This window comes from Lithobates pipiens, unplaced genomic scaffold (genome assembly GCF_037356315.1).
Source record: "Lithobates pipiens isolate NorthernLeopardFrog02 unplaced genomic scaffold, aLitPip1_a1.2 Scaffold_18, whole genome shotgun sequence".
In the NCBI taxonomy this organism is placed as follows: Eukaryota; Metazoa; Chordata; class Amphibia; order Anura; family Ranidae; genus Lithobates; species Lithobates pipiens.
Genome location: NW_027507758.1, coordinates 601,122,240 through 601,149,056, shown reverse-complemented (window position 1 = coordinate 601,149,056; position 26,817 = coordinate 601,122,240). Strand labels below are relative to the sequence as shown.

Genomic DNA, 26,817 nt, shown 5'->3' with positions numbered 1-26,817 from the left:
TTTCTTCAAGCCAAACCCGCGCATGGCAATTTTTTTGTAGTACACGCTATAGGATTGTAAATTACCCAAAAAGAGTAGTAATGAGGTGTGCTACAGTGAACTGCAGTGAACAGCCAAACTGCATTAACAGTGGGGGGACTTAAAGGGGCATGATTAAATAAAACAAAAGCACTTAGTGTACCCATAAAAAATGATTTAATTAATAGAAGAAATGTCAGTGAAAATAGCCTACCTTAATCACTGTCAGCCAGTAGGGCAGAGGGCGGTGTCAGCCAGTAGGGCAGAGGGCGGTGTCAGCCAGTAGGGCAGAGGGCGGTGTCAGCCAGTAGGGCAGAGGGCGGTGTCAGCGGGGCAGAGGGCGGTGTCAGCGGGGCAGAGGGCGGTGTCAGCGGGGCAGAGGGCGGTGTCAGCGGGGCAGAGGGCGGTGTCAGCGGGGTGAATGGTGTCAGCAGGGCAGAGGACGGTGTCAGCAGGGTGAATGGTGTCAGCAGGGCAGAGGACGGTGTCAGCAGGGTGAATGGTGTCAGCAGGGCAGAGGACGGCGTCAGCAGGGCAGAGGACGGCGTCAGCAGGGCAGAGGACGGATGGTGTCACCCGGTGAGAACAGTATATATGGATGGTGTATGGAGGGGTGTGTATGTATAGTGTATGGTGGGGGAGGGGGGTGTATGTATAGTGTATGGTGGGGGGGAGGGGGATATGTATAGGGTATGGTGGGGGGGAGGGGATATGTATAGGGTATGGTGGGGGGGGGAGGGGGATAGGGTATGGTGGGGGGGAGGGGGATAGGTATAGGGCATGGTGGGGGGGAGGGGGATAGGTATAGGGTATGGTGGGGGGGAGGGGGGTGTATATAGTGTATGGTTGGGGGGAGGGGGTGTATATAGTGTATGGTTGGGGGGAGGGGGGTGTCTAAAATGTATGGTTGGGGGGGCAGACAGAGGAGAGGGGACTGACAGAGAGGAAGGGGGGGCTGACAGAGAGGAAGGGGGGGCGTTTACAGAGGAGAGGGGACTGACAGGGGGGGGGTTTACAGAGGAGAGGGGACTGACAGAAGAGGGGGGGTTTACAGAGGAGAGGGGACTGACAGAGGGGGGCTGACAGAGGAGAAGGGACTGATGGGGGGTTTACAGAGGAGAGGGGACTGACAGAGGGGGGCTGACAGAGGAGAAGGGACTGATGGGGGTTTACAGAGGAGAGGGGACTGACAGAGGGGGGCTGACAGAGGAGAAGGGACTGATGGGGGGGTTTACAGAGGAGGGGGGGCTGACAGAGGGGGGCTGACAGAGGAGAGGGGACTGACAGAAGAGGAGGGTTGACAGAGAAGGGGGCTGACAGAGGGGAGGGGACTGACAGAGGGGGGCTGAAAGAGGAGGGGGCGACAGAGGAGAGGGGACTGGGGACTGACAGAGGAGGGGGGCGACAGAGGAGAGGGGACTGACAGAGGGGGAACTGACAGAGGAGAGGGGTCTGAAAGAAGAGGGGGGTTTACAGAGGAGAGGGGACTGACAGAGGGGGGCTGACAGAGGGGATGCTGACAGAGGAGAGGGGACTGACAGAAGAGGAGGGTTGACAGAGAAGGGGGCTGACAGAGGGAGGGGGGACTGAACAGAGGAGGGCTGACAGAGGAGAGGGGACTGGGGACTGACAGGAGGGGGGCGACAGAGGAGAGGGGACTGACGGGGGGTTTACAGAGGAGAGGGGACTGACAGAGGGGGGCTGAAAGAGGAGAGGAGACTGACAGAAGAGGGGGGTTTACAGAGGAGAGGGGCTGAAAGAGGAGAGGAGACTGACAGAGGAGGAACTGACAGAGGAGGGGGGACTGACAGAGGGGGAGGCGACTGACAGGGGGGGGTTTACAGAGGAGAGGGGACTGATGGGGGGGTTTACAGGGGAGAGGGGGACTGACAGAGGAGAGGGGCTGGCATGGTGCTGGGAGAAGAGAGCCACTTTGAGTTGCAGCGTTTATGATTCATTAGCCTAGCGCTGCATTGACAGGGGCGAATGGACCGGGGGACTGACTCACCACTGTGGCCATTCACCATTGGCAGTGAGATTGCCAAAAATCATTAGCCTTGCTGGAGCAGGGGAAGGAGGGGGGCCCGGGGGTGCGCGCTGCTTGCGGGAGAGAGAGCGCATTCAGAGAAGGCTGCATTTGCCGATCGGGACAGCCACACTTACTGGGGGAGAGGTGCCTGAGGTGGGCGGAGGAGAACGCTCACCACTGAAGCCACACAGGACAGGAGCCGTCAGGGGGGCAGGTGCTATTGTAGAGTGTACATCCAGTGACGGAGGTCGAGCTGCTGGAGGGACACAGGGTGGAGCGCAGCTACAGGAGTGGGGGGGCTATGCTGTTGGTGGACTGGAGGTATGATAAACTCTCACCTCCCACACTGGCTGGAGCCTATGCTGCTGTGTCCGGGTTTCAAGAGAAGAGAAACCCGGGCACAGCTGTCAAAACCAGGACTGGGTCATTCCCGTACAGGTGGCAACCCTAGGTACAGCAGGTGTACAGACCCGAGAACTGAGCACAGGGATGGTGCAAACCCCTCATAATGGGCACAGCAGGTGTACATACCTGGGAACTCAGTACAGGGATGGTGGAAACCCCCCATAATGGGCACAGCAGGTGTACAGATCCAAAAGCTCAGCACAGAGATATTGATAACCCCTCATAATGGGCATAGAAGGTGTACAGACCTGGGAACTCAGTACAGGGATGGTGGAAACACCTCGTAATGGGCACAGCAGGTGTATAGACCTGGGAAGTCAGCAGAGGGATGGTGGAAACCCCTCATAATGGGCATAGGTGTGAAGACCTGGTAACTAGGTACAGGGATGGTGAGAACCCCTCATAATGGGCACAGCAGGTGTACAGACCAAGGAACTGAGCACAGGGATGGTGGGAACTTCTCATAATGGGCACAACAGATGGACAGACCTGGGCAGTTAAGTGGTTTACCTCTCCAGCTTCTACCAACATCGAATTTTTAATATATAATATATACGACAGCCCCGTCACCTTATCGTTCATGAGCGGATTGTTGAGCGGCGTCCATGTGCTCATTTTTGTTTGGAGTTTCGCTCCTTCTGCGTTCTTGGGTGGAGCGAACGCCATTCTCCCGAATTCTGAAAAAATAAAACCTGCGTCATTGGTCCACCTGTTAAACATTCGGTACATATTTGCTGAGTGTACTCGCGCGTGCAAACTCTGCAGTTTACACAAAGTTTACTTCACACAAAAATTGAGTTTTTGTTTTTTTTCCGGTCACTCCTCACTGCGTTTCAGGCTCGTACCTGTTGTGATCCGGCCGCGGTCATTTGTCACCGCTGACATGTTTGGACAAATTATGACACGGGGCTTATAGATATAATCAGCTTCTGTTTGGGAAAAAAAATTTAAACATTTGTAAATGTCTTTTGGAGAGGAGCCCCGAGGGGGCAAAGAGGAGCTGAGCAAGGCAAATAACATGAAATCCTCACTGACGGAACGCAGTTATAACGACTGAACCCGAGTGTCTCAATTATCCAAAAATGGAGGAAGCATTAAAGCTGAACTCCGTCCTTCTCCCTTCTCTTTATTGTCCTCTCCTGGACTGAAACGGCTTACTCCGATTTCACTATACACTGTAAGCTTCTCACAGTGTGCATCAGAAGCTGCAGCAAGTCAGATAGAGCCCGCCTCATTTCCTGGATGGAGGACTCCCAGCATTATCTAGCTCTTTCCTTGCCACCTTGACTGTCCCTGGTCCGCCCCTTTCATTCGTTGGATTTCAGTTCTTTCAATCATGGAGGGCAGGCAAAATATAAGCAGCGTAAACTTCAGCTTTAAGCAGGGAGGCTGAAAGACTGAAGTGGCTAATCTACAATTCATTACATTCAATCAGTAGCTGACCAGCTCACGCAGATACAGTGGGGAGAATACGTGTTTCCCCGAAAATAAGACCGGGTCTTATATTAATTTTGTCAACAAAAAACACACTAGGGGGATGTCTTATTTATCCCTTTCATTATTAAGCCTATTTCTGACATTCGGTGTTTACAAGTTAAAATCCCTATTTTTTGCTAGAAAGTTACTTAGAATCCCCAAACATACATACACATATATATAAATTTTAGCAGAGAAGCTAGATAATAAAATGGCGATTATTGCAATATTTTATGTCACGCGGTATTTGTGCAGCGGTGTTTTAAACAAAAAAACAGTAAAATTATCCCAAATTTTTTTATAATGTGAAAGATGATGTTACGCTGAGTAAATAGATACCAAACATGTCACGCTTTATAATTGCATGCACTCGTGGAATGGCGACAAACTTTGGTACTTTTAAGTCACCAACGGTTTAATTTTTTTTTTATGGTTACCAGGTTGGAGTTACAGAGGAGGTCTAGTGCTAGAATTATTGCTCTCGCTCTGACGATCGCGGCGATACCTCACATGTGTGATTTGAACACCGTTTACATATGAGGGCACGACTTCCGTATGCGTTTTCTTTGCTGCGGGAGCTCGCGGTGATGGGGACGGTTTGATTTTTTTTTTCTTATTTTTTCTATTTATTTGTATATGATTATATTGTGTTTTTTTTATTTACTTATTTTTATTTGATCACATTTATTGCTGTCGGAAGGAATGTAAACATCCCATGTGACAGTAATAGGTGGTGGTAGGTACTCTTTATGGAGGGATCGGAGGTCTAAAAGACCCTCAATCCCTCCTTTACACTTCAAAGTATTCAGATCACCGAAAACAGTGTATCTGAATACTGTATATTTTTAAAAATCTGACGGCATTGGCAGCCGAGTAAACAGGAAGTGACGTTGTGACGTCGCTTCCGTGTTAACATCCAGGAGACTGGAACAAAGCCTGCCACTAGCTGCCGGAAGAGCCAGATCGTCGATCAGCTCTCCGGTGCCACCGGGAGGCCCGGGAAGAGTGGCGGGGGGGGGGGGGGCGTCCCCTCCCTCTCCTCCGGGATAACAATCGAGCGGCTTTTAGACGCATCGGTTCTTATCCTCGGAAAGCCGATCGCCCGCTCTAAACAACGGTACTGGGATGATGCCTGCAGCTGCGGGGATCTTCCCAGTATAACCCCTGAAAGCTGAGTACAATGACGATCTTAAGTAGTTGTAACCCTAAAAATCCCGTTCCTTTAAAGCACAGTGCTTGTGCTGTGTCATTTATCCCCTCTACGGTATGTTCTAAAAATCCTGGAATAAAACAATAAAAAATTTTTTTGTCTCATCAGACCACATGACCTTCTCCCATTCCTCCTCTGGATCATCTAGATCAGCCTTTCTCAACCTTTTCAACACAGAGGAACCCTTGAAATAGTTCTCCAATCTCAAGGAACCCCTGCTAAAAATTAGAAATTTACAACTCATGATACATTCGTATGATGGTCAGTGAAAGGAATGGTCCTTACACTTGTGGTCATTGGGAAAAATTACCTCCTTACAGATAGCTAAAAAAAAAAAAATCAATGGTGTCAGTGGTAATTTATCTGAGAGACAGAAATTGCCCAATACTGAAGTAAACCTTAGCAACCTCTGGAGGAACCCTAGTTGAGAATCACGGATCTAGATGGTCATTGGCAAACTTCAAATGGGCCTGGACAGGCGCTGGCTTGAGCAGGGGGACCTTGCGTGCGCTGCAGGATTTTAATCCATGATGGCGTATTGTGTTACTAATGGTTTTCTTTGAGATTGTGTTCCCAGCTCTCTTCGGGTCATTGACCAGGTCCTGCCATGTAGTTCTGGGCTGGTCCCTCACCTTCCTCATGATCATTGATGCCCCACAAGGTGAGATCTTGCATGGAGCCCCAGACCGAGGGAGATTGACCGTCATCTTGAACTTCTTCCATTTTCTAATAATTGTGCCAACAGTTGTCTTTTTACCAAGCTGCTTGCCTATTGTCCTGTAGCCCATCCCGGCCTTGTGCAGGTCTACAATTCTATCCCTGATGTCCTTACACAGCTCTCTGGTCTTAGCCATTATGGAGAGGTTGGAGTCTGTTTGACTGAGTGTGTGGACAGGTGTATTTTATACAGGTAACGAGTTCAAACAGGTGCAGTTAATACAGGTAATGAGTGGAGAACAGGAGGGCTCTTTAACCACTTGCTTACTGGGCACTTAAACCCCCCTCAGTCCCAGACCAATTTTCAGCTTTCAGCGCTGATGCACTTTGAATGACAATTGCGCGGCCATACAACACTGTACCCAAATGAAATTTTTATCATTTTTTTCCCACAAATAGAGCTTTCTTTTGGTGGTATTTAATTACAGCTCGGAGTTTTATTTTTTGCTAAACAAACAAAAAAAGATGCAAAAAAAATAAAAAATCATGTTTAATAGTTTGTTATAAAATTTTGCAAACAGGTAATTTTTCTGCTTTATTGAAGTGCGCTGATGAGGCGGCACTGATAGGCTGCACTGCTGGGAACTGATAGGCTGCATTGGTGGGCACTGATAGGCTGCATTGGTGGGCACTGATAGGCTGCACTGGTGGGCACTGATAGGCATAGTTAAGGCGGCACTAATAGGCACAGATAAGGCGGCACTGATGGGCAAAGATGGGCACAGATAAGATGGCATGGATGGGTGGCACTAAGGGGCACTGATAGGTACCACTGATAGATGGGACTGATGGGCACTGATAGGTGGCACTGATAGGTGGCACTGTTGGCCACTGATGGGCGGCACTGCTGGGCACTGGTAGATGACACTGATGGGCACAGATATGTGGCACTGGGGTGCAGCACCTTTGTTGAGGCAGATTGTGGGCACTGCTGGGTGGCACTGTGGGCACTGCTGGGTGGCACTGCTGGGTAGCACTGTGGGCACTGCTGGGTGGCACTATGGGCACTGACGGGGGGCACTTATTTTTTAATCATCTTTATTGATGAGGGGGCAGGTGGGCACTGGCAGGGCTGGCCGTGATCGGGACTGATGTCCCGATCACGGGCGCCGGTGATCGGCTCTTTTTTTTTCTCCTCGCGCTGTCAGCGCGAGGAGGAATAATAGCCGATTACCGGCTCCGTTATATCACATGATCAGCTGTCATTGGCTGACAGCTGATTACGTGATAAGGGGTCGGGATCGACCCCTTTCTCTGATCGGTGATCAGGCGAGTCTCATAGACTCGCCGATCACAGAGCGCGCAGCGCGCGCCCCTCAGGGGGCGCGCAGGCGGCTCGTGCACGGGACTACGTCAATAGACGTAGTCCCGGAAAAGGAGATCCGCGCTGTAGCCGTCATTCGGCTATAGCGCGGGTCTCAAGTGGTTAAAGAAAGAAGCTGGAATTCTTAATGGTTGGTAGGTGATCAAATACGTATGCCATGCAATATAATGCAAAAAAATGTATTAAAAATCATACAATGTGATTTTCTGGATTTTAGATTTCATCTCTCACAGTTGAAAACTACCCATGATAAAAATTACAGACCTCTACATGCTTTGTAAGTAGAAAAACCTTCAAAATCGTCAGTGTATCAAATACTATGTAAACAAGGCAATTCCCCATTCTGCCAGATCACATGACAGAGATCTACTGTTCCCAGTGTTCGGGAACAGTGATCTCTGTCATGTCCCTTGTCGCCCATCCCCCTACAGTTAGAACACACCCAGCGAACATACTTAACCCCTTGATCGCCCCCCTAGTGTTAACTCCTTCCCTGTCAGTGTCATTTTTACATTGATCAGTGCATTTTTTAAGCACTGATCAATGTAATAATGTCACTGGTCCCCAAAAAGTGTCATTTGGGGTCAGATTTGTCCACCGCAATGTCGCAGTCCCGCTAAAAATCGCAGATCTCCGCCGTAACCAATAAGAACAATAAAATATAATAGTCCCTAAATCTATCCCGTAGTTTCTGCAAACCATTCAACACCTATGGCGATTTATTTTACCAAAAATATGTAGAAGAATATATATATTGGCCTAAACTGATGAATAGATTTTTTATTTTATTTTTATTTTTTGGATATGTATTATAGCAGAAGGAAAAAAATATTTATTTATTTTTTTATAAACTTTTTTGTTTATAGCGCAAAAAATAAAAACTGCAGAGGTGATCAAATACCACCAAAAGAAAGCTCTATTTGTGGGGAAAAAAGGACGATGATTTTGTTTGGCACGCAAACGTCAGTGCTGTAATCTGGAAAAAATGGCCTGGTCAATAATCCGAGGCTGAAGTGGTTAAAACAATGTTCTACTTATGTAAAGTATGAAAAATTGGAGAGTGAATCGTGGTGCTTCAAGTGTGTTGGCTGTTCTATTTTGGTCTAACAAAGGGTGAGTGCTGGTGCCCTGAAATGTGTTGGCTGTTCAATGTTGTCTGATGAAGGGTAAGTGTTGACGCCCCAAAGTTTGTTGGCTTCTCCATGTTGTCTAATGAAAGGTGAGTGTTTGTGCCTCAAAACATATTAGTTGTTTCATGTTGTCTGATGAAGGGTGAGTGTAGGTGCCCAAAGTGTGTTAGCTCTTCAATGATGTCTGATGAAGGGTGAGTTTTGCTACCCAAAGTGTGTTGGCTCTTCCATGTTGTCTGATGAAGGGTGAGTGTTGGTGCCCGAAGTCTGTTGGCTCTTCCATGTTGTCTGATCAAGGATGAGTGTAGGTGCTAAAGTGTGTTGGCTCTTCCATGTTGTCTGATGAAAGGTGAGTATTGGTGCCCAAAGTGTGTTGGCTCTTCCATGTTGTCTGATGAAGGGTGAGTGTAGGTGCCCAAAGTCTGTTGGCTCTTCCATGTTGTCTGATCAAGGATAAGTGTAGGTGCCCAAAGTGTGTTGGCTCTTCCATGTTGTCTGATGAAAGGTGAGTGTTGGTGCCCAAAGTGTGTTGGCTCTTCCATGTTGTCTGATGAAGGATGAGTGTAGGTGCCCAAAGTCTGTTGGCTCTTCTATGTTGTCTGATGAAGGATGAGTGTAGGTGCCCAAAGTGTGTTGGCTCTTCCATGTTGTCTGATGAAAGGTGAGTGGTGGTGCCCAAAGTGTGTTGGCTCTTCCATGTTGTCTGATGAAAGGTGAGTGTTGGTGCTCAAAGTGTGTTGGCTCTTCCATGTTGTCTGATGAAAGGTGAGTGGTGGTGCCCAAAATGTGTTGGCTCTTCCATGTTGTCTGATGAAAGGTGAGTGTTGGTGCCCAAAAGTGTGTTGGCTCTTCCATGTTGTCTGATGAAGGATGAGTGTAGGTGCCCAAAGTGTGTTGGCTCTTCCATGTTGTCTGATGAAAGGTGAGTGTTGGTGCCCAAAGTGTGTTGGCTCTTCCATGTTGTCTGATGAAGGGTGAGTGTTGGTGCCCAAAGCGTGTTGGCTCTTCCATGTTGTCTGATGAAGGGTGAGTGGTGGTGCCCAAAGTGTGTTGGCTCTTCCATGTTGTCTGATGAAGGGTGAGTGGTGGTGCCCAAAGTGTGTTGGCTCTTCCATGTTGTCTGATGAAGGGTGAGTTTTTAGCTGACGGAAGTGGCACCCGGTGTGGTCTTCTGCTGCTGTAGCCCATCTGCTTCAAGGTTCGATGTGTTGTGCATTCGGAGATGGTATTCTGCATAGCTTGGGTGTAACGAATGCTTATTTGAGTTACTGTCTGATCTGCTTCCAGTATGTGCACATGTACCCACATGTAGGTACCGTATACAGTCGTGTACATGTCACTGAACCACAAAGACACCCATTGTCATAACTGAGGACATATACAGAAATAAAGCCCCAATGTAAGAGGACACCACACTGACCACCAATGTAAGAGGACACTACACTGACCACCAATGTAAGAGGACACTACACTGAAAACCAATATAAGAGGACACTACACTGACCACCAATGTAATGGGCACTACACTGACCACCAATATAAGAGGGCACTACAATGACCACCAATGTAAGAGGACACTACACTGACCACCAAGATAAGAGGACACTACACTGACCACCATTCTAAGAGGACACTACACTGACCACCAATGTAAGAGGACACTACACTGACCACCAATGTAAGAGGACACTACACTGACCACCAATGTAAGAGGACACTACACTGACCACCAATATAAGAGGACACTACACTGACCACCAATATAAGAGGACACTACACTGACCACCAATATAAGAGGACACTACACTGACCACCAATATAAGAGGACACTACACTGACTACCAATATAAGAGGACACTACACTGACCAGCAATGTAAGAGGACACTACACTGACCACCAATATAAGAGGACACTACACTGACCACCAATATAAGAGGACACTACACTGACCAGCAATGTAAGAGGACACTACACTGACCACCAATATAAGAGGACACTACACTGACCACCAATATAAGAGGACACTACACTGACCACCACTGTAAGAGGACACTACACTGACCAGCAATGTAAGAGGACACTACACTGACCAGCAATGTAAGAGGACACTACACTGACCACCAAAATAAAAGGACACTACACTGACCACCAATATAATGGGCACTACACTGACCACCAATATAATGGGCACTACACTGACCACCAATATAAGAGGACACTACACTGACCACCAATATAAGAGGGCACTACAATGACCACCAATGTAAGAGGACACTACACTGACCACCATTGTAAGAGGACACTACACTGACCACCAATGTAAGAGGACACTACACTGACCACCAATATAAGAGGACACTACACTGACCACCACTGTAAGAGGACACTACACTGACCAGCAATGTAAGAGGACACTACACTGACCACCAATGTAAGAGGACACTACACTGACCACCAATATAAGAGAACACTAAACTGACCACCAATATAAAAGGACACTACACTGACCACCAATGTAATGGGCACTACACTGACCACCAATATAAGAGGGCACTACAATGACCACCAATGTAAGAGGACACTACACTGGCCACCAATATAAGAGGACACTACACTGACCACCAAAATAAAAGGACACTACACTGACCACCAATATAATGGGCACTACACTGACCACCAATATAATGGGCACTACACTGACCACCAATATAAGAGGACACTACACTGACCACCAATATAAGAGGGCACTACAATGACCACCAATGTAAGAGGACACTACACTGACCACCATTGTAAGAGGACACTACACTGACCACCAATGTAAGAGGACACTACACTGACCACCAATGTAAGAGGACACTACACTGACCACCACTGTAAGAGGACACTACACTGACCACCACTGTAAGAGGACACTACACTGACCACCACTGTAAGAGGACACTACACTGACCAGCAATGTAAGAGGACACTACACTGACCACCAATGTAATGGGCACTACACTGACCACCAATATAAGAGAACACTACACTGACCACCAATATAAAAGGACACTACACTGACCACCAATGTAATGGGCACTACACTGACCACCAATATAAGAGGGCACTACAATGACTACCAATGTAAGAGGACACTACACTGGCCACCAATATAAGAGGGCACTACAATGACCACCAATGTAAGAGGGCACTACACTGACCACCAATGTAAGAGGGCGCTATACTGACCACCGATGTGGGGGGAGGGGTCCTGGGCCTTATCTAACATGTTATCTGCTTGCTGTATCATATTGTCTTGGGGGTAAATCATACACAGATAGACGGATATCTGTATGCCGTGATGTCAGGGGATGCAATCCGCAATATTATCCAACAACTGCTGAGATAAAATCAGCTACAAGATTACCCCCCTAGTACCTGCATTGTGTTCACCCATAGACAGCACTGAGACACGGGAACTTCAGAGCCACAAGGCAGCCTACCTATGTGCTGAGCAATCACTGGGGCTTCCATGGACATCCAGAGATCATACCAGAGACAAGGCTCCTATAACCTTACCTGATATTCCAAACCACCAGCTGTGTATGCTGTGCGTTGTAGTGCTGTTCATTGTGAACGGAGCCCAAACACATTACACAGCATAGCCCAATGCACAGCACACTCCACATATACTGTGTGTGCAATGTCCAGGGGGAGGGGGGGGGGGGGGCTGTAGTATACAATGTAATAATGTTTGGAGTCTAGTATACAATGTAATAATGTCAGTCTATAATATACAATGTAACAATGTCGGGAATATATATTATACATTGTAACATGTTGGGGGTCTGTAGTATACAATGTAACAACGTTGGGAGGGGTCTGTAGTTTACAATGTAACAATGTTGGGGGTTCTGTAGTATACAATGTAACATTGTTGGGGGAGGTGTGTAGTATACAATGTTGGGGGGTCTGTAGCATACAATGTTGGGAGGGGGGTCTGTACTATACAATGTTGGGGGGATCTGTAGCATACAATGTTGGGGGTTCTGTAGTATACAATGTTGGGGGGTCTGTAGTATACAATGTTGGGGGATCTGTAGCATACAATGTTGGGGGATCTGTAGCATACAATGTTGGGGGGTCTGTAGCATACAATGTTGGGGTGTCTGTAGTATACAATGTTGGGGGGTCTGTAGCATACAATGTTGGGGGATCTGTAGCATACAATGTTGGGGGGTCTGTAGCATGCAATGTTGGGGGGTCTGTAGCATACAATGTTGGGGGGTCTGTAGTATACAATGTTGGGGGTCTGTAGTATACAATGTTGGGGGGTCTGTAGCATACAATGTTGGGGGGTCTGTAGCATACAATGTTGGGGGGTCTGTAGCATACAATGTTGGGGGTCTGTAGTATACAATGTTGGGGGTCTATAGTATACAATGTAGCAATGTTGGGAGGGGGTCTGTAGTATACAATGTTGGGGGTCTGTAGTATACAATGTAGCAATGTTGGGGTCTGAAGTATACAATATAGAAACATTGTGGGGTCTGTAGTAAACAATGTAACAACATCGGGGGGTGTCTGTAGTATACAATGTAACATTGTTGGGGGGTCTGTAGTATACAATGTGGGGGGGCTGTAGTATACAATGTAGCAATGTTGGGGGGGTCTGTAGGATACAATATAACAATGTTGGGGTGTGTAGTATACAATGTAACAATGTTGGAGGGTGTAATATACAATGTAGCAATGTTGAGGGGTCTATAGTAAACAATTTAAAAACATTGGGGGGGGTCTGGGTAACATGGTTGAGGGTCTGCAGTATACAATGTTGGGGTGTGTAGTATACAATATAACAACAGTGGGGGGGAAGGGTCTGTAGTATACAATGTTGGGGTGTGTAGTATACAATATAACAACATTGGGGGGGAGGGGTCTGTAGTTTACAATGTTGGGGGGTCTGTAGTATACAATGTCGGGGTGTATAGTATAAACAATCAGTTTGCAAAACGCAGTGCAATTTGCATAATTGGATCACATGACTGTGATCACCCATGCGATCCGATCTGTGCTTATGGTGTGTTCACCCATAGGTCATGTGACTCAAACACTGCATCAAAAACATAACACCTGTGTGTTAATGTGTTCTTGCTGCATTTTCAATGCATTTGAAATGGGAGGTGCATATTTTGTGTGGGGTTATTTATTTTATTTTTTTTTATGTAGGAAAAATGAAGCAAGCAGGATTTTTAACACCATAATGGAAGCCCAACAGACCACTGTGCAGACATACAGTATCTAACAAAAGTGAGTACACCCCTCACATTTCTGTAAATATTTTCTTCTATCTTTTCATGTGACAACACTGAAGAAATGACACTTTGCTACAATGTAAAGTAGTGAGTGTACAGCTTGTATAACAGTGTAAATTTGCTCTCAAAATAACTCAACACACAGCCATTAATGTCTAAACCGCTGGCAACAAAAGTGAGTACACCCCTAAGTAAAAATGTCCAAATTGGGCCCAATGAGCCATTTTCTCTCCCTGGTGTCATGTGACTCGTTAGTGTTACAAGGTCTCAGGTGTGAATGGGGAGCAGGTCTGTTAAATTTGGTGTTATCGCTCTCGCTCTCTCATACTGGTCACTGGAAGTTCAACATAGCATCTCATGGCAAATAACTCTACGAGGATCTGAAAAAAATAATTGTTGCTCTACATAAAGATGGCCTAGGCCAGTAATGGCGAACCTTGGCACCCCAGATGTTTTGGAACTACATTTTCCATGATGCTCATGCACTCTGCAGTGTAGATGAGTATCCTGGGAATTGTAGTTCCAAAACATCTGGAGTGCCAAGGTTCGCCATCACTGGCCTAGGCTATAAGAAGATTTCCAAGACCATGAAACTGAGCTGCAGCACGGTGGCCAAGACCATACAGCCATTTAACAGGACAGGTTCCACTCAGAACAGGCCTCACCATGGTCGACCAAAGAAGTTGAGTGCACGTGCTCAGCGTCAAATCCAGAGGCTGTCTTTGGGAAATAGATGTATGAGTGCTGCCAGCATTGCTGCAGAGGTTGAAGGGGTGGGAGGTCAGCCTGTCAGTGCTCAGACCATACGCCGCACACTGCATCAAATTGGTCTGCATGGCTGTCCCAGAAGGAAGCCTCTTCTAAAGATGATGCACAAGAAAACCCGCAAGCAGTTTGCTGAAGACAAGCAGACTAAGGACATGGATTACTGGAACCATGTCCTGTGGTCTGATGAGACCAAGATAAACTTATTTGGTTCAGATGGTGTCAAGCGTGTGTGGCGGCAACCAGGTGAGGAGTACAAAGACAAGTGTGTCTTGCCTACAGTCAAGCATGGTGGTTGGAGTGTCATGGTCTGGGGCTGCATGAGTGCTGCCGGAACTGGGGAGTTACAGATCATTGAGGGAACCATGAATGCCAACATGTACTGTGACATACTGAAGCAGAGCCTGATCCCCTCCCTTCAGAGACTGGGCCTCAGGGCAGTATTCCAACATGATAACGACCCCAAACACACCTCCAAGACGACCACTGCCTTGCTAAAGAAGCTGAGGGTAAAGGTGATGGACTGGCCAAGCATGTCTCCAGACCTAAACCCTATTGAGCATCTGTGGGGCATCCTCAAACGGAAAGGTAGAGGAGCCCAAGGCCTCTAACATCCACCAGCTCCGTGATGTCATCATGGAGGAGGGGAAGAGGACTCCAGTGGCAACCTGTGAAGCTCTGGTGAACTCCATGCCTAAGAGGGTTAAAGTGATTGTAAGGGTTTGTTTTTTGTTTTGTTTTTTAATTAACAAACATGTCATACTTCCCTCCACTGTGCAGCTCCTTTTGCACAGAGTGGTCTCGAACCTGGTCTTCTGGGGTCACCTGGCAGCTCCTCCCCGCATCAGATAACCCCCTAGGGCAGTCATGGCGAACCTTGGCACCCCAGATGTTTTGGAACTACATTTCCCATGATGCTCACGTACACTGCAGAGTGCATGAGCATCATGGGAAATGTAGTTCCAAAACATCTGGGGTGCCAAGGTTCGCCATCACTGCCCTAGGGGAAGCGCTTCCCTGAGGAGGTTACCTTGCAGGTGCACTCCTGAGTCCAGCTTTTGCACCCATGTATGACTTGGCCCCGCCCCCAACAGTCACGTCATTGGATTTTATTGACAGCAACGGGAGCCAATGGCTGCGCTGCTATCCATCTATCTAATCAAGAGCCAAGAACCCCGGGCAGAGAGACGGCGTGTCCCCGGCGGATCAAGTTCCAGGGCTTAGGTAAGTAAAAGGAGGGGGCCGGTCACTGCCAGGTGTTTTTTCACCTTAATGCATAAGATGCATTAAAGCGGTTGTATAGTCCTTTTTACTACTTTTACCTACAGAAAAGCCTATAATAAGGCTTACCTGTAGGTAAAAAAAAAATATCTCCTAAACCTGTACGGTTTAGGAGATATTCCCCTTGCGATGCGCCGCTGACTGCAGCATCGTATGCGCACAGGGGATTGTAGGCTGAAAGCCTGGCAGACGCCGCACCCTGCCCGAAAGAAGTCTCCCGTGCGCATGCACGGGAATGACGATATCGCGACTCTGGCCACTCACAGCGCCGGGGCCGCGATACCCGGAAGAAACGCAGAGGGAACTGACATGTGCATCGGGCCTCGTTCTAAGGTAAGTATTTCATAATGAGCTAGTATGCGGTGCATACTAGCTCATTATGCCTTTTCCCTTGCAGGTATGAAAAAATAAATAAAAAAACCTGAGCGGCTTTACTACCTCTTTAAGGTGAAAAAACAAGAGGGTTTACAACCCCTTTAAGGCAGTGCTGGAAAATAATGGTGGCCACACAAAATAATAGACACTTTGGGTCCCCAATTTGGACATTTTCACCTAGGGGTGTACTCACTTTTGTTGCCAGAGGTTTAGACATTAATGGCTGTGTGTTGAGTTATTTTGAGGGAACAGCAAATTTACACTGTTATACAAGCTGTACACTCACTACTTTACATTGTAGCAAAGTGTCATTTCTTCAGTGTTGTCACATGAAAAGATATAACAAAATATTTACAGAAATGTGAGGGGTGTACTCAGTTTTGTCAGATACTGTACAATGTAACAACGTTGGGGGAGGGGGGGTCTGTAGTATACAATATAACAATGTCGGGGTATGTAGAATACAATGTAACAACATTGGGGGGGGGTGTAGTATACAATGTAATAATGTCGGGGTGTGTAGTATACAATGTAACAATATCGGGGTGTGTAGTATACAATGTGACAATTTTGGGGGGGTATGTAGTATACAATGTAACAATGTCGGGGTGTGTAGTATACAATGTAACAATGTCGGTGTCTGTAGTATACAATGTAACAATGTCAGGGTGTGTAGTATACAATGTAACAATGTCGGTGTCTGTAGTATACAATGTCAGGGTCTGTAGTATACAATGTAACAACGTTGGGGGGTCTGTAGTATACAATGTAACAATGTCGGGGTGTGTAGTATACAATGCAACAACATTGGGGGGGGTGTAGTATACAATGTAATAATGTTGAGGTGTGTAGTATACAATGTAACAATATCAGGGTGTGTAGTATACAATGTGACAATGTTGGGGGGTCTGTAGTATACAATGTAACAATGTCGGTGTGTAGTATACAATGTAACAATGTCGGTGTCTGTAGTATACAATGTAACAATATCGGAGTGTGTAGTATACAATGTAACAACGTTGGGGGGTCTGTAGTATACAATGTTCCAATGTTGGGTTTGTAGTATACAATGTAACAATATCAGGGGGAGGGGTCAGTATAATATACAATGTAACAACTTTGGGAGGTCTGTAGCATACAATGTAACAATGTCGGTGTCTGTAGTATACAATGTAACAATGTCAGGGTGTGTAGTATACAATGTAACAACGTTGGGGGGGTCTGTAGTATACAATGTGACAATGTCGGTGTGTAGTATACAATGTTGGGGTGTAGTATACAATGTAACAACGTTGGGGTGTGTGTAGTATACAATGTAACAATGTCAGGGTGTGTAGTATACAATGTAACAACATTGGGGGGATGTAGTATACAATGTAATAATGTCGGGGTGTGTAGTATACAATGTAACAATATCGGGGTGTGTAGTATACAATGTGACAATGTTGGGGGGTCTGTAGTATACAATGTAACAATGTCGGTGTGTAGTATACAATGTCGGTGTCTGTAGTATACAATGTAACAATATCGGGGTGTGTAGTATACAATGTGACAATGTTGGGGGGGTCTGTAGTATACAATGTAACAATGTCGGTGTGTAGTATACAATGTAACAATGTCGGGGTGTGTAGTATACAATGTAACAACGTTGGGGGGGTCTGTAGTATACAATGTCGGTGTGTAGTATACAATGTAACAATGTTGGGGGGGTCTGTAGTATACAATGTAACAATGTTGGGTTTGTAGTATACAATGTAACAACGTTGGGGGGTATGTAGTATACAATGTAACAATGTTGGGTTTGTAGTATACAATGTCGGTGTGTAGTATACAATGTAACAATGTTGGGGGGGTCTGTAGTATACAATGTAACAATGTTGGGTTTGTAGTATACAATGTAACAACGTTGGGGGGTATGTAGTATACAATGTAACAATGTTGGGTTTGTAGTATACAATGTCGGTGTGTAGTATACAATGTAACAATGTTGGGGGGTCTGTAGTATACAATGTAACAATGTTGGGTTTGTAGTATACAATGTCGGTGTGTAGTATACAATGTAACAATGTTGGGGGGTCTGTAGTATACAATGTAACAATGTTGGGTTTGTAGTATACAATGTAACAACGTTGGGGGGGTATGTAGTATACAATGTAACAATGTTGGGTTTGTAGTATACAATGCAACAATATCAGGGGGAGGGGTCAGTATAATATACAATGTAACAACTTTGGGAGGTCTGTAGCATACAATGTAACAATGTTGGTGTCTGTAGTATACAATGTAACAATGTGTGTGTGGGGGGGGGGGGGTCTGTAGTATACAATGTCGGTAGTATACAATGTAACAATGTCAGGACGAGGGGTCAGTATAATATACAATGTAACAATGTTGGGGTCAGTATTGTATACAATGTAACAATATCAGGGGGAGGGGGTCAGTATAATATACAATGTAACAACTTTGGGAGGTCTGTAGTATACAATATAACAATGTCGGTGTGTAGTATACAATGTAACAATATCGGGGGGAGGGGTCAGTATAATATACAATGTAGTAATGTGGGGGTCTCGGCATTACCTGGCTTGCAGAGATCTCGGGTGGTGAGTCGGCACAGGAGCTCCTTCGTTTCTATAGCAACCAGCCCGCTTGGTCCTCCTGCCAATCAACCGGAGGCGGATCCCCTTTCCCACGCCCCCTTTCCCCGCAAAGGTTACCACGGTAACGGCGACTTGCGCTACCCATTGGACGGAGACCGCCGCGGCAAGGGCGTGGTTAGCGTCTGTATATTGAATGAGCGGGCGGGGTATCCAAGATGGGTGGGTCCTGCTGTTTGTGTTTGTACCGTGAAAGAGGCGTGGCCAGTAAGTTTTACTGGTAGCACGGGGGGCGGGCGTGGAATCTCGGTGGGAGGTTCCTTCGGTCTGCAGGAGGAGGGCGTGCTCCTTTGACAGCTTGGGCGTGGTTTCTCCCCTGTCGGTGGGCAGGAAGAGGGCGTGGATAGTTAGCGCTTTGATGGGATGAGGCGTGGTGATGAGGAACGAAGAGGCGTGTTTTGTCTCGGAGAGGCGTGTCCTGTGTGTGAGCGCCCCCAGCAGTGAGAGCGGAGAGCTCAGAGCGGACACTTCTCCCGGAGAGGAGGTGAGTGACGGCGAGAGATCATCACGTAGCCGTATTGCCGTACTGTACATAGAGATCATCACACAGCATTATTATCACGATCATTGCCTAGAATGTGCTGGAGAATTCTCACGATGGGGTATTGTGATTGTATGATCATTGTACTGTGTGGGGGTTATTATTGTGCTGTTACTATCTATGATATGATCACTACGTTCTACTAAACCGGGGATCATATCATATGAATATGTGTGATATTATTATATGGTCTATTATTATGATTAAATTGCTGTGTAGTGTGTTGGGTTTTTTATTTTTTATGCAGTAGTATTATGATGGTATTACTATATATATATTATTACTATATATGGTACTAAATCCTGTATATTGTGGTGTATTAGTCGTCATGATGGTGTTATATGGTATTGCTATATGTTGTGTTATTTTGATGGCATTATTGTATGTTGTAGTGTTATGGTTGTTGTAGTCTATGGTGTAGTATTAGGATTTCTATGGTGTAGTAGTGTGGTTACATGATGTGCTGTCATTGTATGCTGTGTATTATGTGTGTCTGACAGGGTAGGGGTGCAGAATGATGGTTGTGTTACTATATGGTGTATTATGATTGTGTAGTATAATATTATTATTACTTTATTTTTATTATTAATACTATTTCATATATTATTCAGTACTGTGGTTGCAGTGTGTGTGTTGTAGTATTATGATGGTGTTATAACATTCTGACTAATGTTTGTGTTTGATGGTGTAGTATTAATTTTCATGGGGGGAATAGTTAAGAGTTGTATGCTGTGTTTATGATTGTATTATTGTATACTGTGTTATTAGGATTGTAGTGTGCTAGGTTGTATTATTAGTATTGTAGTGTGCTAGGTTGTATTATTAGGATTGTAGTAACGTTTGCCGTAGCAGTGGTGTTGCATTACTATATGGTGTAGTGTTATGACAGTATTACTATTGCATGCTGTGTGTGTGCTATGTTTTACTGTGTAGGGTACAGTTGCATTGTTTATATGGTGTAGTACTATGATTGGAGGAGTGTGCGGCGTAGTACTATGATTGGAGGAGTGTGCGGCGTAGTACTATGATTGGAGGAGTGTGCGGCGTAGTACTATGATTGGAGGAGTGTGCGGCGTAGTACTATGATTGGAGGAGTGTGCGGCGTAGTACTATGATTGGAGGAGTGTGCGGCGTAGTACTATGATTGGAGGAGTGTGCGGCGTAGTACTATGATTGGAGGACTGTGCGGCGTAGTACTATGATTGGAGGACTGTGCGGCGTAGTACTATGATTGGAGGACTGTGCGGCGTAGTACTATGATTGGAGGACTGTGCGGCGTAGTACTATGATTGGAGGACTGTGCGGCGTAGTACTATGATTGGAGGACTGTGCGGCGTAGTACTATGATTGGAGGACTGTGCGGCGTAGTACTATGATTGGGGGACCGTGCGGCGTAGTACTATGATTGGAGGACTGTGCGGCGTAGTACTATGATTGGAGGACTGTGCGGCGTAGTACTATGATTGGAGGACTGTGCGGCGTAGTACTATGATTGGAGGACTGTGCGGCGTAGTACTATGATTGGAGGACTGTGCGGCGTAGTACTATGATTGGAGGACTGTGCGGCGTAGTACTATGATTGGAGGAGTGTGCGGCGTAGTACTATGATTGGAGGAGTGTGCGGTGTAGTACTATGATTGGAGGAGTGTGCGGTGTAGTACTATGATTGGAGGACTGTGCGGTGTAGTACTATGATTGGAGGACTGTGCGGTGTAGTACTATGATTGGAGGAGTGTGCGGTGTAGTACTATGATTGGAGGACTGTGCGGTGTAGTACTATGATTGGAGGAGTGTGCGGTGTAGTACTATGATTGGAGGACTGTGCGGTGTAGTACTATGATTGGAGGAGTGTGCGGTGTAGTACTATGATTGGAGGACTGTGCGGTGTAGTACTATGATTGGAGGACTGTGCGGTGTAGTACTATGATTGGAGGACTGTGCGGTGTAGTACTATGATTGGAGGACTGTGCGGTGTAGTACTATGATTGGAGGACTGTGCGGTGTAGTACTATGATTGGAGGAGTGTGCGGTGTAGTACTATGATTGGAGGACTGTGCGGTGTAGTACTATGATTGGAGGACTGTGCGGTGTAGTACTATGATTGGAGGAGTGTGCGGTGTAGTACTATGATTGGAGGACTGTGCGGTGTAGTACTATGATTGGAGGACTGTGCGGTGTAGTACTATGATTGGAGGAGTGTGCGGTGTAGTACTATGATTGGAGGACTGTGCGGTGTAGTACTATGATTGGAGGACTGTGCGGTGTAGTACTATGATTGTATAATGAGGAATAACTTTATTGTAAGCTGTAGCAGTTTGTATTGCTTTGTGCTATAGTACTTTGCTTATATTATTGCATGCTGTAGTATTATCTTGGTATGATTGTATTGTATATAGAATATGTTTGCTTCATTATATGGTACAGTATTATCATTGTATCATATAATAACTGTGTGTGTGTGTTTGTTTGTTTGTTTGTTTTTTATAGAATTATGGTTGAACTAAGTGGCTTGTATTATTATATGGTGTAGTAGTAGTAGTAGTAGTAGTAGTAGTAGTAGTAGTAGTATGGGTGTGTTTGCTAGAATTTTGATTGCATTATTACATGCTGCAGTATTGTCACTGTATGGCTGTGTTGTATAGAATTATAATTGTATTATATGGCTTAGTATTGGGGTTGTATTGTTAAATATATATTTTGTTATTATTATTATATGGGTGTGTGTTGTAGAGAATTATTATTGTAGGGCTTAGTATTGGGATTGTATGGCTGCTTTAGGTGGAATTATGATTTGTATTATTATATGATGTAGTATTATCATGTAGGGCTGTGTTGTATAGAATTATTTTTATGGTATTTGTATTTTGATTGTATTATTCTATGAAGTAGTAGTCGTATTGTATGGCTGCTTTAGGTAGAATTACGATTTTTATTTTATTATTATATGGTGTATTTTTAGCATATGACTGTGTTGTATAGAATTATGATTGTATTGGAGTTGCGTTTACTAATATGTGGTGTAGTATTATGATGGTTTTAAATGCTTTAGTACTGTCATTGTATTACTGTGTATTGTGATTGGAGGGCTGTGTGGTGTAGTGTTATGATAGGGATGGATTGCTGTTTCATGAGGTCTGATTTATTGTAAGCTGTAGCAGTTTGTATTGCTTGTGCTGTAGTACTATGGTTGTATTATTGCACGCTGTAGTATTTATTATTGGGTGACTGTGTATTATTATACTTTGTGCTGTCAGAATTGACACCTTTTGTGGCTCATCATTGTGTGTGTGTGTGTGTGTGTGTTTTTTGTGTTTTATTATATATATATATATATTATATATTTTTATTATTATTATATTATATATAATATATTTTATATATATATATTTTTATTATATCATTCACACACATATATATATATATATATATATATATATATATACATACATACATACATACATACATACATACATTACTATGCTGTATTGCATTCTGTACTTTGATAACGGCCTTTGTCATATATGGAACTACGTGTTCCATACATGAATGTATGATGATCCCATGAATAATTGACCGGTAATCAGTGCGTCTCATTGCGGTGTGTGCGCTCATTGTGATGGTAATGAGAGCGGAGGGGGGAGGGGGGTCTACAATGGATGATGGATGTAAGGGATGCTCAGCACAGACCAGGCCTTCTCCTATAATGGTCTTTCACACTAGATGACATAAAGCAGGTTGCGGGCTCTGTTCTTCTTCCTGTAGTGGGTTCCATGGATCCATCTCCAGGATTTCCATCTGCCAATGATTTTGTGCTCTGCTCATCCCTTGCATCCATGTAGATGAGGCCTGGTACCCACGCGACTCTGTAGGGTTCTGGGTGGCTGTGGATGAGACATCCTGAGTAATGTCCATGCCTGTCGTTCCAGGTCACAGGACATGACGGAATGATTAGGCTGGTCAATGGCATTTTACATAATTAGACAGGATTACAGGGCTGGATGGGATTGCAGGCCTTGAGGATCTAGCAACAATGTATCTGAATTATTCCGCCAAGACTGGATCCAAAATATTTTCTCCTCCAATGGATCCAAAATATTTTATCATCCAAAGGATCCAAAATATTTTCTCCTTAATGGGTCCAAAATATTTTCAATTCAATGGATCCAAAATATTTTTGACTCAGTGGGTCCAAAATATTTTGTACTCCAATGGATCCAAAATATTTTCAACTCAATGGATCCAAAATATTTTCTCCTTCAGTGGATCCAAAATATTTTCTCCTTCAGTGGATCCAAAATATTTTATCATCCAACGGATCCAAAATATTTTCTCCTTTAATGGGTCCAAAATATTTTCAATTCAATGGATCCAAATATTTTTGACTCAGTGAGTCCAAAATATTTTGTCCTCAATGGATCAAAAATATTTTCTCCTTCAATGGATCCAAAATATTTTCTCCTCCATAGATCCAAAATATTTTGTCCTCATTGGATCCAAAATATTTTGTCCTCAATGGATCCAAAATATTTTGTCCTCAATGGATCCAAAATATTTTGTCCTCCCATGGATCCAAAATATTTTCTCCTTCAATGGATCCAAAATATTTTCTCCATCAATGGATCCAAAATATTTTTCGATTCCAATGGATCTAAACTATTTTCAAGCGTGACATGTTAGGTATCTATTTACTCGGCGTGACATCATCTTTCATGTCATCCAAAAAAAATAAAAAATAAGGCTAACTTTACTGTTTTTAAAATTTTTATTTTTTTTCATATTTTTTATCCATGAAACTTTTTTTTAAGTGTTTGAAAAATCGATACAGAAATATTGTTGCGATGACAGCCATTTTATTCCCTAGGGCAGTGATGGCGAACCTTGGCACCCCAGATGTTTTGGAACTACAATTCCCATGATGCTCTGGCACTCTGCAGTGTACTGGAGCATCATGGGAAATGTAGTTCCAAAACATCTGGGGTGCCAAGGTTCGCCATCACTGCCCTAGGGTCTCTGCTAAAAAAAAACCATATATAATGTTTGGGGGTTCTGCGTAATTTTCTAGAAAAACTAATTTTTTTTTGTAGGAGAGAAGTGCCAGAATTGGCCTGGATGGGAAGTAGTTAAGATACCCTGGAGGAGGACAAGGGTAAGAAAAAAAAATAAAAAGGGGAAGACTTGACTTGGTCTTTTTTTTCCATCTCTCTTCTATATTTTTACATTCTCGCAACAATGGATTTAAAATATTCTGCCAACAATGGATCTATGAATTATTTTGACCACAACGTGCCAGAATACTCTGGAGACAACGGATCTTAATTAATCTGGCAGCAATGGATCTGAAATATTCTGGCATCAATGGATCGGAAGTATGCTGACAACAATGGTTTAAAATATTTTGGCAACAATGGATCTGAATTATTTTGGCAACAATGTGTCTGGGAACAATGGATATTAATCTGGCAAACGGTGGATCTGCAATACTTGGCCCACAATGGATCTGTATTATTTTGGCAACAAGGTGTCAGAATATTCTTCAAGCAACTATTCTGACGACAATCTATCTGAATTTGAAATAAAAGACAAAATAGCCAACTGTTTTTAGAGGGAGAAAATATTATTAGTTAATTTTTTTTTTTTTGAGTTTTACTCCCCTATAAGGTTTGTTAGAGGCTTCAGATTTTTTTTTAAAACATATTTTGGGCCAGGAGAAAAAAAAAAAGAACCCTAGTCTATTTTTCTCCAATATATGAAGACCTCCCATTGTAATGCACATCTTCATGCATCGAGGTGCATCGTTTCACATGGGGGTATGAACGCACCAGTTCATTTTTGGAGGAGGTATGTCTGTTTCTGCGAAGAATAAAGTGCCGTCTTCCACCGATTAATGGGCAAACATCCTCCTTGCCAAACCGAAATGACACCCATTACAGGTAGTCAAATGAGCATGGGTAACAAAAGAGATGAGTCCTTGTCAGAAACCATGAAATCAGACAGAGACAGAAGTACAGTTAAATCACACATGTTTAATAATAAAAGTAAAAAAGAACAAACGTAGTCAAAACATAGCCAAAGTTCAGGAACCGGAATGGATAGTCAGCCAAGCCAGAAGTCAGGGATTAACGTAGTGGAACAGCAAGCAGGATCTGGAGCCAGAAGGGATGTCAGCATAGATTTGAAACATGTTTTATTTCTTGGTCCGTCGGACTTTTGGGGAAAAAAAGGCTGCTGGAGTCCACACGCGATCAAATTGTCTGACGGATTCCGGTCCACCGAACCACGTCTGCCAGAAAGTCTGATATTGTGTGTATGCGGCATTAGGGTTGCTGTTTTTCCATCATGGTATGTTTTGTGGCCATTTCAGCTGCAAACATTTGGAAGATAAAGAGCTAATATAGCAAAACATCAGTCTCTAAAATGACCTGGAGCAAAAAAAAAAAAAAAGCTTAACTCCTAAGCCTGTTGGTGCTATGAGGGGGTTAATGTCAGAATGTAGTATTATTAAAATGGATAATCCCAGATCAGTGGCATATTAAAGAAGAGTATCAGGTTTTCAAGTATTATACTAATCCAACCATTATTTATTACGATTATTTGTCTCGTTATTACCCGTCTGTGAGTGATCAGATGGGGATAGAAAATGTGTATTATTATTTTATTTTATTTTTTTTGTGGGTGGTGGGAGGAGGTATTGTCATAATGACAGGATTGGAGTACCGGCTGTTGTGCAATTGGACTTCTATTGTCATATATTAGAGGTGATTGTGTGGCTTTTCTCTGCATTTGTTCATAATAAATGCATCAAAATGCAGCAGGGTGTAGTAAATACATGTATAGTTTAAAATAAAAAATATAAAAATGTTTATTTTATTTTTCATAGTTTGCCTGTTTTTTCTTTTGGTGCGTGATTTTTTTTATTTTTCTTATTTATTTTAATTAATTGATTTTTTTTTTTTTGCCATATATTTGTAGATACGTATTTTTTTTTTTTTTTTTGGGGGGATAAAAAGGCATTGATAAAGTCAAAAAACCTATAGTAAGCTATAATAAATGTAAAATGGTGTTGGTTGCTGGGGGGTTGTACTGCTGGGGAAAATGGCAAAGTGTAGCAGAAGATACCATCACAATGGTGCCATCCCTGGACTAGCAGAAGCTCTCATCACAATAATACCATCCGTAAACTACCAGAAGATACCATCACAATGGTGCCATCCCTGGACTAGCAGACGATACCATCACAATGGTGCCATGCGTGGACTAGCAGACTATACCATCACAATGGTGCCATCCCTGGACTAGCAAAAGATATCATCACAATGATACATCCATAAACTACCAGAATATAACATCACAATGGTGCCATCCCTGCTCTAGCAGTCTATACCATCACAATGGTGCCATCCCTGGACTAGCAGAAGATCTCATCACAATGATGCCATCCATAAACTACCAGAATATAACATCACAATGGTGCCATCCCTGGACTAGCAGACTATACCATCACAATGGTGCCATCCCTAGACTAGCAGAAGATATCATCACAGTGGTACCATGCCTAGACTATCAGAAGAGACCATCACAATGGTGCCATCCC

The 26,817-nt window shown here is 44.3% G+C and overlaps 2 protein-coding genes across 5 annotated transcripts in view; one reads left to right on the top strand and one right to left on the bottom strand.

Annotated features, from left to right (window-relative positions):
• FBXO16 (F-box protein 16) overlaps positions 1-18,678 on the bottom strand; it is a 110,310-nt gene extending 91,632 nt beyond the window's left edge. For both annotated transcript variants that reach the window (XM_077489242.1, XM_077489241.1), the window contains exons 1-2: positions 18,609-18,678; positions 3,023-3,129 (exon numbers count right to left, since the gene is read on the bottom strand). In XM_077489242.1, coding sequence (XP_077345368.1) covers positions 3,023-3,118 — 96 coding nt within the window. In that variant the 5' untranslated portion in view covers positions 3,119-3,129; positions 18,609-18,678. The remainder of the gene's footprint in view (positions 1-3,022; positions 3,130-18,608) is intronic.
• A 380-nt stretch (positions 18,679-19,058) lies between these two features.
• Positions 19,059-26,817, top strand: part of FZD3 (frizzled class receptor 3) — a 123,198-nt gene continuing 115,439 nt past the window's right edge. For 2 of the 3 annotated variants that reach the window (XM_077489240.1, XM_077489238.1), the window contains exon 1: positions 19,059-19,169. The gene's annotated coding sequence lies outside the window, so the exon portion shown is untranslated. Of the gene's footprint in view, positions 19,288-26,817 lie in introns of all 3 variants that reach the window. The other variant, XM_077489239.1, reaches the window with a different exon arrangement.